General features: G+C 40.1%; 1 protein-coding gene across 10 annotated transcripts in view; it reads left to right on the top strand.

The window, feature by feature from the left end:
• The window catches only part of ATRN (attractin), a 152834-nt gene that overhangs the window by 54178 nt on the left and 83591 nt on the right, over positions 1-15065 (top strand). For all 10 annotated transcript variants that reach the window (XR_012673402.1, XR_012673404.1, XR_012673400.1 and 7 more), the window contains exons 8-14: positions 1744-1987; positions 3476-3659; positions 5374-5528; positions 10036-10120; positions 11763-11983; positions 13160-13281; positions 13807-13945. Coding sequence is in view for 4 of the 10 variants with exons in the window: in XM_075148372.1 (XP_075004473.1) it covers positions 1744-1987; positions 3476-3659; positions 5374-5528; positions 10036-10120; positions 11763-11983; positions 13160-13281; positions 13807-13945 (1150 nt within the window). In the remaining 6 variants the exon portion in view is untranslated. The remainder of the gene's footprint in view (positions 1-1743; positions 1988-3475; positions 3660-5373; positions 5529-10035; positions 10121-11762; positions 11984-13159; positions 13282-13806; positions 13946-15065) is intronic.

Genomic DNA, 15065 nt, shown 5'->3' with positions numbered 1-15065 from the left:
TTGGAGCCTGCTCTGCTTCTGCAGTAGAACCGTGAATCTGTTCTTCCAACATCTGAAACGACTGTTTCGTACCTCATTTCTCACCTGCATGCCTTGCTGTGGGTGCAGGCCACGTGAGAGCAGAATGGCACAGGCTTTGAAAAGGAAATGAGCTAATCCTTTACTGACCTTTGGTTTTGGAATGTTAATTAGCTTATCACAGTGCGAGCTTATATAAAGCAAAATTATAAACACTTGAAAAACTCCACACAGCACCGTTCACAAACTGAACACCTGAAGAACCTGAGAAGGATGGAAATTCCAACCTGAGAGGGCACATTCTGCAAATAAATGTTCAAAAGAAGGGTACGATCCAAAGGAAGGATTGCGCCCAAAGAAGGGCAATGAAGCTGGTGAAGGGCCTGGAGCACAAGTCTGATGGGGAGCGGCTGAGGGAACTGGGGTTGTTTAGCCTGGAGAAGAGGAGGCTGAGGGGAGACCTCATCGCGCTTTACAACTACCTGAAAGGAGGTTGTAGCGAGGTGGGGGTTGGTCTCTTCTCCCAAGTAACCAGCGATAGGACGAGAGGAAATGGCCTCAAGTTGTGCCAGGGGAGGTTTAGATTGGCTATTCTTCAAATAAGAAGAATTTCCAAAAGGGTTGGAAGAGGCTGCCCAGGGAAGTGGTGGAGTCACCATCCCTGGAGGTATTTAAAAGATGTGTAGACGTGGTGCTTAGGGACATGGTGTAGTGGTGGACTTGGCAGTGCTAGGTTAATGGTTGGGCTTGATGATCTTAAATGTCTTTTCCTACCTAAATGATTCTATGATAAGTGGGTTTACCGTCAGTGATGGGCAGTGGTTCTCAGGAATTTCCCAAGAAGCACCAGCTATAGTAGAGAATTTCCCTTTCCAAGGTTACCGCCTTATCAGTAGGGAAACAGGGCTCCACTACACGCTTTGGTGGATTCATGACTGACTCTGAGATGCCCGGAGAAAGCCACAAAAGAAACTGGATAGAGTTTTGGAACCTAGCTCTTACAGGACGATTAATAAAACCCTGTCTAAGTATCCTGACTCCCTTCTTTCCAAAGGGTCCTCATTTCTGTCAGTGCATTATCTTGGAAGACAAAGCTTTTAGTGTTACAGACACAGAGGAGTTTCCATCATAACTGTCTTTCTTCCCAGCTATCCTCTGCTGTTTGCATTTGCAAGCAATGGGAGGGATTCAGCTTGCTCATTAAATCACCCGAATTCAGGTGCCTAACTTTGTGTGCCTTTGGGAGCCTCTGAGCTCTGTTTGTAGTGAAAACAGACCTAGTCAGTACAGGTAGTGAAATCTGGAGAGCAAGTCAGCTCACCCAAAAGTAGGCACACCTTCCCGGCTTTTCATAGTTGAATTGTTCTCCAGGCTTAGCTGTATTTTATATACATGTATTTAGACACTCAGCTAGCATACAGGCACCTAAATTTTGATGTCTGTCATCTGAAGGTCAGTCCTGCCCCATGCAGTCTTTCCCCTCCGTACCCTGATGTAGGTGAATTGTGTGTGTTGAAGGTATTCTGACATTACGGACTTGGGTCCAAACCCTGGCAGTCATGGTTGCTTTCATATCCAATGTGGCTGTGAAGGAGATATGTTTCTCCTTGAGAGAGGAGAAAAACGTAGGCTGAGAGAAGATAAAATACAACTTCATTACCTACATATTAGCTGTTTCCTAAATGCCAAACTCGTTGGCCTCATTTTAAATCTAACTTCTTTCAGGATGATATATACATGTATGGTGGAAAAATAGATGCGACGGGGAACGTGACCAGCCAGCTGTGGATGTTCCGCATTCCCACCCAGACCTGGGTTCAAGTGACGCCGAAAGCCAAGGAGCAGTACGCTGTTGTTGGCCACTCAGCACACATCGTCACCCTGCCAGACGGCAGTGCGGTCATGCTTGTCATCTTTGGGCACTGCCCTCTTTACGGGTATATCAGCAACGTCCAGGAGTACAACTTGGGTGAGTGGGGCCCAGTTACCATTGGCTTCAATTTTAACGGTTTGAAAATTATTTAAATGATCCATATTCAGATAGCAAAACAAAGACAGATACATTGTTCTATTTGTATTTACAAGAAGTTCAATCTAACTTCCAATGTTTGTATAACACAAACAGTGAGCAGGCAGCCATGTGCTGCCAGCTTTATACAGCTTGTTAGGTCCCAAAGACAAAAAAGCTATAGTTGAGGGACAAAGCAGGATAGCTGTGAGACAATTTAAGTTAATTTTCCTCTCTCCCTCTGACAAAGGAAACGCTTTTGAAATTATTTTTTGTATCCTGCAAATACAAGAATGGCTGTAACAATTCAGACCAAGTATCCACTTAACCTGATACCCCTGTCTCCACTAGTGGTGATTAGCGCATGCTTAGGGGGACAGGGAATAACTTTGTGGACTTCCATTGGTCCCGTATCTCTGGGAGTAGTCCAAACTCTGACTTTAGGATCGAGAGATTTCCAGTATCATCAGTGGAGAGGTGTAGGAAGCTCACCAGATGAACTGAACTTCTACCTAACCTAGCTGCTCTGAAGTGGCTCTCTGGAGGCATGTCCTTGCTCCACTGACCAGATAGAGAACATAGTTAAGCACAGGAAGTTCACAATGTGAATGCGCTGGTTATTGTCAGAAACAGTGGCCCTGTCTGCACTTTTCGACCTGTTATGCTTGTCCTTCAGTCATCCTGATCCAGAGGATCTGCTGGAGCCTACTCTGGTTCGCTGGTGTCCACATGAGTGAGCTTTCTTTAGGAGAAAGCTAGAGAAAACCAGGATGTGTGGGGCAGTGATTTGTTTTTCTACTGTTCTGTTTTTCCCACATGTGATCTTGCAGGCTATTCAATTCTTTTGCCTTTTGTGTGCCTGATCTGCCCTGGAGTTAGGAAGCCTGTGTAGGGTTTCATTCTGCATTTGCTACAGAGATTTGGTGTGTAATTTAGCATTTTTGTTTCAGTTGCCATTATATTATGTCTTCAGTGCTTCAAACCAATGTTATTTTAGTGAGTGAGATATAGGACCATTAATCACATATTAGTTTTTAACTGCAGTGTTCTTCACAGTCATACTTAACTTGGCTTCAGTCTGACTTTATATACATATAAAATAAAAGTGCTCTTGGGTACCATTCCAAATCGAACCATGGTGCTGAGGTTTTCATGTCATTGAAATGCAGTATATTATTTCTGTACTTTTTATCTCTCATTTACTTAGCTTGTCTGCAAAATGTAATAAATGACTGTAGAAGAGATGTTTCTGGTCTAATTAAAAATACTTGACAATACTTCTTGACAACAAACTCCTTGAAGGAGAATATTTTTCAATATGAAGTAATAGAGACAGTGTCTAGATCCGAGTCAAAGGAAACCCAATTTGTTTCACCACCAGATTTGTTGATAAGTTATTAATGGAGATAAATTAACTATGTTTTGTCACTCACATTTTTCATTTCTCAGCCACAAATACATGGAACATTTTACAGACGAGCGGAGCTTTGGTGCAAGGAGGGTATGGTCACAGTAGTGTTTATGATCCAAATACAAGATCGATTTATATCCATGGAGGTTACAAAGCATTCAGTGCCAACAAATACAGGCTAGCAGATGACTTGTACAAATATGAAGTTGATTCCCATATGTGGTAAGTAGTTCTTCCTCCTGTATACCACCCCCTCGTTTTTGTTTGTAGTGTACAAAAGGATGGGGTATTTGATAAGGGTACAGTAGTACGTAGTTACCTGCATTCAGGATAGTGTGTTCTTGTATCTGTTATTTTTCTGTCCCTTTATGAATAGAGAATCTCATAATCACATATAATCAAGGCTGTGAACGAGCCAAGAAATCCATTTTAATCTATTGTTGTATTAAAGGTGAAAAGAAAAATATTTGATGGGATTTTCTTGCCAGGAGTACAGACTGTGCATATGAGTGCAGTTACTGCAGTCAAATAAGTGATAATTCATTCTGCAGTTAAGACCGCAAAAGAATTTCTATTATAACTCCATTTTCTTCTGTCTCTGTAACTGCTTGAAACGCTAATTTCTTAAGCTGAAATCTTCTGTGATTTATTTCTGCCCGAAGGTGAGTTTTATTTAAAAGCTATAGCAAAACTTCACAACTTTGAGCTATAGAGGTGAAATAAATTTTCCTCCATTCTGTGTTTTTCTTGAAGTTGTTTTTAAAAGCTCCTGACAAAAAGGAGACTGTCTTTTGCATTAACACATGTAAATTTGAGTCAGCATATCACCTTTTTTTGAGAGTTTAAAATAGCCTGTATTTCTGCAACAACTGTTTGTGAGTCTACACTGATGAATAAAATAACTAGTGACCAATTTCCAAAAACCTTCCTTCCTGCGCCATCGTACATGCGGTAATAACCACGCTTCCTTTCTGGGTTCATTTGATCCTCCAGGTCAGCTGCGGAGCGGGAAAATCTGGCTGAATAGGCAGAAAATGTCACAAATGTGACAATATTCTTCCAGACTGCTGCAGCACCAACCTCCTTTCGTCGCATTTATTTTGCCAGTCTCGTGAGGACTGTCAGAGCAGGCGAGCAGTCGCCTTGCAGCGAGGCGCGTAGGAGTGTCTGCTCATCTTTATCTATACTTTTTTTGGTGACACAGATGTGGCCGCGTCAGGGTTTTCCTGCAATCCCACTCTCTCAAAATAGTAGGGAAACTTTTACAAAGGGTGACCCTGTGTGCGCGGTGCTGTTAATCGTGCTGATTAAAGGTCAGAGGCCAGTGGCTAGTATGATTAATGCTTCCCATGATTTAGTCATGGATGAGGCATTGAGTTTTGTAGGTATTAAGCTGTGGGGCTCTGTTATCAGCAGCTGCATAGATTTCCTTAAAATAGGTTTGTTAGTTTTCAGCAAGAGGTGATGCCCAGTTTGAAATAATTCTTTAGGTTACTATAAAACTATAGTAACCTAAAAATAGTAACCAATTTATCTTCAGGTTACTATAAAACCTAAATGAAATACTGGAGTCCTCCCAGGCAGTGTCTGTATCAGCAGGTTTAGCTGACTATGCTCAAAAGCCCAGTTCGTGTCAAAACTTGATAAATCCCTAGGGAAGGAATTGATGATTTTAAGATCCATAGCTTTGGAAAGAGGCTTTCATAGATATATTTCTCCTATAAATTGGCAAGCAGATGAGAAGATAAGAGAATGAAATTATAGGAGGAATTGAATGGTCTGGAAAGGAAGTTGTTAAATATCTCATTAGCGAAAGTAGTTAAATACTATCCTCCCCCCCCCCCGCCCCCACTCCCTTCAACTTGGATTTATGGATTGTTTTGTCTTTGCCAGGTACTAATCAGTTTCACTAATATGTATATTTTTATTTTTGAAGGACAATTCTTAAAGACAGTAGATTTTTTCGCTATTTGCACACGGCTGTGATAATGAGTGGAACCATGCTGGTGTTTGGAGGAAACACGCACAATGACACCTCCATGAGCCACGGCGCGAAGTGCTTTTCTTCAGATTTTATGGCATACGATATTGGTAAGTTCTTGCAGAAATAATAATAAAAAAATTCTTCAGTATTCAAAAAGAGCTGTCTTCCAGAAGACTAACTTACATGCTGGGTATATTATACCAAATGCTACTAAGCATACTGCAGAAGAATGTGTAATCAGGAGAGGCTCATTTAGCCTGCTACACATTACCAAGCAAATGAGCTGGTGCAGTGATTTCTAGGCAAATACAGCGGCAGTTATTTGGTCAATAGTTTATACACAAACTTGGGCATTAAAAATTATTTCTTAAATGGAAAGCATATTGTTCTACCGCCTCAGCTATAAAGCTATCCTGATGTTTTGAGTGTGTTTTAATCTATGATTTATCAAAAATGCAGGCTGTTAGGACAGTTACAAGCACTGGACCCTGCTGAAGCTCAACTTGTACGTTGCACGTTCTTGTTTTAACTGCAGGCTGACTGACTTGTTTGGCTGTGCTGTTTGTAATGTCAGTTTGTTTATATGTACGCTTTATAAACATAAATATCCCCGTAAGCACTATTTAACAATAAAGCCAAATGATTAGGTTTTATTTGGAAGGATTGGGTTTTGATGAGTTTGAACAGCCAGAAGAGGGCAGCATTTATTTGTGAATTTGGAGTCCAGAGACTAGGCATTTAAGAAGAAAAGGAGAAGAAATTATATAAAAGAAGGTGCGTGCACATTCAGATAATTCACACTGAAGAAAAACACCATTCTGTACTCATATCACATTCTACCGTCTGCTCTCAGAATTCCTTAAATGTGGGCTCTCGTGACTGATTCTCTGAAATAATCATGTAAACCTGAATTCTCAGAGTGATTGTCCACTGAGATGTCACTCCTGGTTTGTGAAAGGAATATGCAAGCAAATGGATTACTTTCAGCAGCAGATTACTTTCATTGCCATCCTTGTGCTATTTTGTGGTCTGTTACAGGGATCATTCCCTTCTGCTTCCTGTGACTTCAGGTTTTATCCCTGTGGAATTTATTGTGTGCTCCTAGCTAGCTTTATTTTGAGATTTTTTTCTTGAAGAACATTTAAAACTAGGTGTTTTGACAGTCGGGGACAGAGACATTTTTTTAAACTTGGATAGCAATAGTGATAGATTTTTCTAGCTGTATTTTGCTATCTTCCCTGACCCATTGAACTGTTAGGTGTAAAACACAAATTGCATTAATTTGACAAAATATGTCTATAGTGATGTTAATTTTGATTCAGTTTAGTTAACAAGCAGGTTCCTGTTACATGAAGTAAGCATTGTAGTCAACTTGCCCAGTCCTTACCAGTTTTACACTGAGAATTAGAGCTTGCATTGATTGCACTTCACATGACAGGGATAAGAGGTCTTCTGGTGCTCTTGGCTACCCTCATTCCTTAGGGCAGATACTCTCAGCCTGGAAAGAGCAGCTTTTTTTCAGAAAAAAAGACCAGTTTTTCTATTCTTTTCATGGCAGGACACCTTACGCATGATTTGCATCATCGGATTGGACCAGGAGCAGTACCAGGAATACGTTAGGGTGCTGGCTGATCGCAGCAGAAACACCTATTTGGTGGTTCTTCATGCATGACCTCTGCAGTAATTGTATTGATCGTGTTCATGTTGGTCTCCATGGGAATAAGCCCATATACTGTGGTGAAGCATTGTAAATATCAGACCGTTGTGGCCATGCCACCACAGATAGATATGGCTATTACATCTTTAACATTAACGTGCTTATGTGTTTGTTATCTATCCCTTGGTGCTCCCAAGGCTCAAGCTATCCAGGAGAAAACCAAGCAGCAAGGTCAATTGATACTGAGGAGGAGAGGCTTAGTAATTGGCTGTCTTAGCATACTATAAAAGTAGGGAGTATTTGGCTAATTTGTTCATTTTTAACATCTTGTTGATGAAGGTAATATCTTAGTGATCATAGTGATGGTTGGAAGACTGGAGGAAATGGAAATTAAAATGCAGTCTAAAATAAAGGCTGCAAAACCAGGTCTTCTCTTTAACCTTTGCCATTAAAACTTATTTCTGCATATTTCTTTTTTATTTACCTCGTCAAATTTTTCTGGTTTTCTCTCCTCAAATTTCCAAGTAATCAGACCACATGCATTGAGTGTTGTGTGAGGACATACCGTCGTCTTTTTTGTGTGTGTAGGGTGCAAACAGATGTCACTGAGATGTGGGCTGAGATTCTCTGGAGGTTTAGCAGATTAAGTAGATCTGACAATGCATTAATGCTTCTCATCCTTTTATCCTCCACTTGACCAGGTTGGGGCTTATTCAATCCAAATTGTCCAGGTAATGCCCAGTTTTGGAAGGTTTCAGGATAGCAATCCAGCTTTCTGTGTGCACGTACATTTCTTGTTGCTTCTCAGGACAACCTTTTGGGTTGTGTTGGCATTCGGGTTGGGTGAGCACTTGGGTAGAGCAGTCTCACAGTGTTTTTCCTACGTTCTGCACACTGCAATGACTAGTTAGCACTTCCTATCCCCAAAATTGGTCTCTCTGGCCTCTATAGAAGAGTTTCCTGCTCAGCAGCAGGCTTCTCTCTGGGTGGACAAACGCCTCACTTGAATCCTCTACTTCCTCCTGTCAACAATTCATAGCAGCAAAGGAGCCACGTGTGAGCTGCAGCCCTTCCATGGCTGTATGTTCATCTCCAGGAGTGGAAAGGCAAGGGTTGTGCTTTCCAAAGGGTCACGTCCCTTGCGTATGGGATGTGTCTAAAACAAGAATAGAAACTTCACAGGCAGACTGTCTCAAAATGCAGTTACTGTGGTTTAAGTAACCTTTCTTTTTCATTTGTAAATAAGTTTTAACTTTATTTTTTTTAAAAATCACCTTGAAATATTCATGTAAAGGCTATACTCATATAATGATCTTTTCTCCCCACAGGAGAGAAATTAAAACTCTTCTATTTACCCCATCAAAAATTCAGTTCTGATAACAAACATAGGAAGAGTCTGGATGTTTTCATAGCATATGTATTCTGCTTGAATAGTATATTTAATAAATCCTGTGCATTGTAAGTTTTAGGCTTAGCTTAACTCATAAGTCAGGAAGGAGAGGGTTCTTCGTATTTTCAGAATCATTCATTTTTTTCAATACTTGATCTTCAGTTAAAGATGGGAAAGAAGCTTAGAAAGCAAAACATTCCTTCTATTAATCTAGAAAAATATGTTTCTTGGCCTCACATAACTCACAACGTGCTGGATAAAAAATTGTAAATTGCTGTCCAATTTTGCTGAAGTCTCCTGTTAAAAATTGGAACCATGCATGCTTGTCTCAGGAGTGATGCTGGGCTAGGTTAAATTCTTTGAAAATCGAGCAAATGACGTTTAGAAATAAACTTCAAAATAATGATTTATCCAAGTATTAAATCCAATCAACTGGGTACTATGTCTTTTATTTATCAGCACTCTTGAACAAAAGTTTCTGTGGGAGCAGAGGTTGGGATCAGTTGTTTTACCCAACAATTCTCTAATTAAATTTGGTAAAGAAAGGTTGTTTTCTTTGCCCTCTCAGTTTGGGTTTGTGGACTTTTTTTTTCAGAGGCTCAGTCTGTGGCACAACAGTTTTATCTTGTATTAAAGAATAATTTGAGGACGAGTATTTGAGGGCTCTGTAGATCTTTACAGCAGATTGACTTTTCTGTCTTAATTGCATAAATTGCATTCAACCGCCTCTGGGGTGTTAGCCCCCAAGGTGATCCCACTCACTTTGCGAAGTTTAAGTGATACGAATTGGACTGACTTTTCCTGCTATTGTTCCTTTGATTGCTCAGTGGGTTATATGTTTCTTAGGTTGTTTTTTTCATGCTGCCTAAAGGAAGAAATTACCTGAGAAACCGAGTAAAAAATGAAGCAGAACTTATAAATGTTATGCTAATAGAAAAAGATGGAATAATCTCACATTATATTAGAAGAGAAAAACAACCACAAAACCTTAAGCTATGATGGGTGAAAAATATTTTTAAAAACATGGATTTCTACCCTGTAGGAACATAATTGCAATGGAAAAAAAAAAAAAGATAAATCTCTGTTCTCAGTGATCCTGGTTTGGGGCAAAACTGCAAATAATTCACATACGAACAGATAAAAACTGAACTTGTTATGCAGTGAAAAACTCCGCTAGTAAAGGAGGAAAAGCAACTCAAGCCACCGTCATTTAATTACACGTGATTGCCAAAAAGCTAATAATCCCTTCAACACAATGCCCTGAAACTTCCCTGTTTTCATGAACTGTTCAGATGATGGAGCAGAGCCATTCCATCCTTCCTTTCCCTTTTTGTCATACCGTGGCGGCTGGGGTGAAGACTAAGTCTTAAATCTTGCAAAAGAACGTAACGCCATGCTTTTGTAAACTGTCCTGTTTCACTCAAGATTTGCATTTTGGTGGTGGGTGGAATGGTGTCTCTATAGTTATTAAAGTACTTCGGGATCTTTCAGGAAGAAATGTGCTATTTAAATTGAATCATTAATTATACTGAGGAACTTTTCTGAAATGAGCTTTCCTTAATCCTAGCTTGCGATCGGTGGTCTGTTCTTCCTCGCCCGGCTCTCCATCACGATGTGAACAGGTTTGGACATTCTGCCGTGCTGTACAACAGGTAAGGTTACAAACAAGCTGGGGGGTGTTGGCGTTTTTCATACCTCAGTAAATGTATACATGTACATCAGTAACACTGAGACCAGAGGGTTGAGGATCTGTTGCGAACCTCTCCGAGTTCTCAGATCTTCGCTCTTGTAATGTCCTCGGTATCCAGCTGTTCCTGTCAGCCCTTCTTCACTGGGCTAAACTGTCTCAGCTCACTTTGTTCTTTCAAAAATTTGATTTTTTCATATTTCTATTCTTTTTTCTTATTTTTATATATATTTCTATTTCTTATTTATTTATAATTTCATTTCCTTCATATTTCTATTTCTTATTTAGCTGTACTGACAACTTTTATCTCCAAATCATACTTTCCCTCATCATACTTTCTACATTCATACTTTCTAAATTTTTCCATGTTTCAGTTTACATAGCTTATCCTGTATGGCTCTTCTTTACCAGTCACGTGATATACAGTATTTAGGTGAAATCATAGGTAAGATTTCTGCTGTTAAGCATTACATCACTATAACAATATCTGTGCTTTCAGGTGAACGTCTGTTACTATATTTGAGTCTGCAGAACCAAGTTTGAGAAATGATATTTGTTAGGAGTCTTTCGTTCTGGTTCCTGTATTCTTTGAGGATACTTTCTGTAAATCAGTAACGTTATTTAAAGCTCCATTTAAGCCGGGCAGATAACTGTCACTCCCTTGAAAAGGAAGGCGTGCTTCTGGATACTCTTTTTGTCTCTAAAACCTCATTCACTACCTACTTGTTTCAGTGTATACTGAATACTAACCATCGTTTGCTTCCGTGAAGGACAACTAAGCCTGTGCATTAGTTCTTTTCATCCTAAAATAGGATGAAAATCATATTAAAAAATACCTATTATTCAACCAAAACTTTTATTTCCAGTTGCATTGACTCTTCTTCACTGTCTTTTTAAATGTGAATTTACAAACATGGATGCAGAGGTTTTTTTGGGTGGCGTTTTTGTGTAACTAATGAAATTTGACATTTTGCCTGAAACAGTTGTAATACTAAAGAAGGTTTTAAAAAAATACCTCCTCCTCCACCCCCCCCCACCCCCAATTATTATTTTGTTCTGGGGTTTGGTTTGGTTTTTTTTCCCAGTTGACACAATGACTCTTTGCTCGGTTGCTAACAGCCATGAAAATAACTGTGGTTTTGTCACAGCGGTGTAGTGAGATGTGACAACACTGAATTGTTTTGTCACAGTTTCTGAACGCTGGTTTAATGGTGTGATACAGTATCCCTGATTTTTAGCCTTCCTCCCTTTCTTGCCACTGTTCTTTACAGGAGGATCCCACATTTCTGCAGCGTTTCATGTATAGTCACGTTGATCTGGTGTCACCCAGAGTTTTGGCTGAAGGGGAAGGTCGGTCCGTGACCTCGGAATGGTTTGACTCTGTCTCAACACCCGTGTGTTGAGACTCTCTGGCTTCTCTGAAACAGTGGAACTTGATTGACCTTTTCTTTAGTGCCTTCCTTAACCAAGAGCTATTTATTTGGATTTATACGTGCTGGAATGTAATAAAACACCTTGCTCACACCTTGAATCACATTGACTTGCAGCAGTGCATGGTCTATAAACACAGGCACAAATATTTATCTCTTTACTTACATTTTGTCTAGCACCATGTATGTATTCGGAGGCTTCAACAGCCTCCTCCTGAGTGACATACTGAAGTACACACCCGAGAGATGTGAAGCTTTTGACAACGAAACGGCCTGCTTGCGAGCAGGTCCTGGCGTCAGATGTGTGTGGGCTGCTGCCCCTCCTCGCTGCGTCCCCTGGGAAAAGGCAACGGTAGAGCAGCAGCAAAAGGTCTTTGAAGACTGTCCTCCCAAGCCAGGTATGTGTCACTTTCTTTCTACTTCCCTTTCCAAAAGGCATGTAGGGTCTTTTTCTTTTCCAAATTCTGTCTTGCGTTAGTTGTATGCCGTTATCAGATCAAGTTTAAGATGGGGGGGCTGTAGTTCTGCTTCCATACGTGCCCTGGGAGACCTTCCTCTGACCAAGTGGATGCAGTGGCTTGGAGATGTTTCTACCTGTCCTTCCCTCCAAAGCTGCTTGCTCATTAGATTTTTTTTTTTTTTTTTTTTTTTTCCCCTACTGTACTGCTTGAACTTACTTTCCTATCCCAAACAGACATCACCAGTCAGGAATCAGGCCTGGACCATTGCTCTGTAGATGTTTGCTCCAAGAACTGACCTTGTGAGAGCCAGCAATTAGCTGATGAGCACCATAGGGCATGGGAAGGGGGATCTGTGTTATCCTGTGCTCTTCAAGAGAGACAGCAGGAAGAGTGTTTTAAGAAAAGTTACTTTATTTCTCCTTCTACAGTGTCATATGGATAGGGACATACAAAAAGAACGTTTGTTTTAAGGGCTGATTCCTGTGTTCTCCCTTATGATAATTTTTAAACAACTTTTCAACGCTTTATCCTGATGCATTCGTTGCTCTGAATTGAATTATACAAACCTTGATTCTGTAATAGATGGCAGCCTTTAATTATTTAAAAGAAATTGATGTAAAGGGACATTGCTTTGATGGGCTCTCAATGTACAATAAATTTTCACAAAACACAGGCGATAAGCAATTGGAAAGATGAAGTGGAAAGTTCAAGCTTTGCATGAAAATGCTCCACGTAATTGAAGGCCAGGCTTGCAGCAAAATGGGCCTGCGGTGGGAGATTTTCACCGTCCTTGTGAAATGTCCTCTGGCATCATTTGCATGGGCATTTACTGAGCATGCATGCCTGGTCTTAGTTCATGCGCTTCCATGTCTTGGTGCATTTTCTGGCGTCGTGTTTTACGGATCCTTGGGCACTAAAAATGATTGATGGTGCAAATGAATGCAATTTTCTATCGGTTCAATCACATGAAAGTATCTGATTTACTAAGTAGTCGATAACGGAAAATCTACAGGCACTACTGTTTGGTTATATCTTTTGCTATATATAATCAAGTTCTTAGAGCTCTGTCAGGAAATGCCTGTTTTTGGTCATGCAGGTTTTTTTCTTTAATAGCTGTAGACAATGAAAAATGTGATCAGATTACAGACTGCTATAGCTGTACAGCAAATACAAACATCTGTCAATGGTGCACTGACCAGTGTATCTCAATGCATAACAACTGCACAGAGGAACAGGTAAAGTCTCTCTAATATTTCTGTAGTTTAAATTTAGCCTTTGAAATATCCCATGTCCAGATGCCTTCATCTGTCAATACTATGACCCCTGGTGTTTCGTTATTTCCAGTGCATGTCTAGCTCTAAACTGCTAACATGCTTGAATTTTTTTTCAAGGCGGTCCAAGGGCTTTTCATGGGACTCTCCACTTAAGTTAGGAGGATGGCAGTGGGCAGGGGAAGAGGTGAAGGTTTCACGATGGTGTGATTATTCAGCAAGGCACATAGCCATTGGGGTTGCTATCAACAGAGCCTTCCCTTAGAAAAAAACTAACCCTTTTGTAAAAGCTCTAATAAGGAAATATGTCAGATGGCGGCTTGGGGGAATATCTTGAATACGCAGTACAGGCTATGTCCAGCGTCACAGCCTTCGAATATATAGGTTGCTTTGTAGGTCTGAACTGTGAAGTTTAGCGTGGTAGTCATGGCTGTTATAAACAGATACTGGTTGGATGCGAAAAAACCTCATCTGTGCTATTTATTTTAGGTTTCTATTACTCTGTACGACAATTGTCCTAAGGATAACCCTGCCTATTACTGTAACAAAAAGACAAGTTGTAAAAGCTGTGCCATGGATCAAAACTGTCAGTGGGAACCTAGGAATCAGGAGTGCATCGCTTTACCAGGTAGGTATTGGTTGTATTTATGTAAGGAAAAAAACCCAAATTCACCCAGTCCAAAAGTTGTGTGTGGGGGGGGGTGTTTGTTTTGGTTTTTTTACCCCCAAATCTTCCTAGTGCTAAGCTGGAGTAAATAATGTTGTTTAATCATACCAGCTTTGGTATGAAACTTTATTTCTAGTAAATTCAGAAAATCTGATGGAGTATTTTTCAGTCCCAATTGTCTGAAGAGGAGTATGATCATTTGTATAATTATTAGGCTGTATTTCATCTCTCTCTTTTCATTTGATAAAAGCAGTACTGTTGATATAATAGGCTTCTGCAAGATATTAGATTTAATAATGCATGCTATTTAATTTTAGAAACCAGAATTGTGCAGAAGCATAATGGCGCATACTGGACGAATTAGGCAAATAACACCTAAAGTGTGTAAGGAAAATTCTCTTATTAGTGTTTCCAGTGGGAGCTCATAGGAGTTGATTATTAGTCCCCCTGTAGTAACATTTTTTTTTTTCCCCAGTGACTGGGAGAGAAATATAGCATCTTCAGTCATTAACATTTGCAGTTAATAAAATAAAGAGAAAGGGGGGAAAAAAACAACACAGACAGGACCTTTCAACGGTCATGGAAAGCCTTCCCCTAGTAAGTCTGATAGGTCTGGATGTTTGCTAGTCTGGAAGAGTGAAAAAATGAAGAGATTTTGGAGAAGAGCCATGAGAGTGAGAAAAACATGTTTTAGTAAAGATAAAGAGCTTGGTCTGTTTAATTTGTTGTAGAAAAGGGGGTAACTTGATCATATGTGTAAAAAGCCCGTCTGAAAAATTGACACTTGAGAGCTTTTCAATCTGTTAGATAAATCTAAACCAAGACTTCAGAGCTAGAGATGAGCTCTACAATTCACACTGAAAATGTCCATCAGGTTTTTTTGTAAGGGTAGTTATGAGCGAGGGAAATAATTAACCACAAAGTATAAGGAGTTCTTCAGTAGTGGGCATGGCTGTGCTCGAGGTGAAACAGGGATTAATCCTGGAAGTTCGATGCTGCAGACAGGATTAACACAACAACCCTGTTCTGTTGAAAGGTATCCTAACAACTGTGGTTGAATTAAGTGGCTTTAAACCATCAG

Source organism: Calonectris borealis, chromosome 4 (genome assembly GCF_964195595.1).
Source record: "Calonectris borealis chromosome 4, bCalBor7.hap1.2, whole genome shotgun sequence".
Classification (NCBI taxonomy): Eukaryota; Metazoa; Chordata; class Aves; order Procellariiformes; family Procellariidae; genus Calonectris; species Calonectris borealis.
This window is presented reverse-complemented; position numbering and strand designations above follow the sequence as displayed.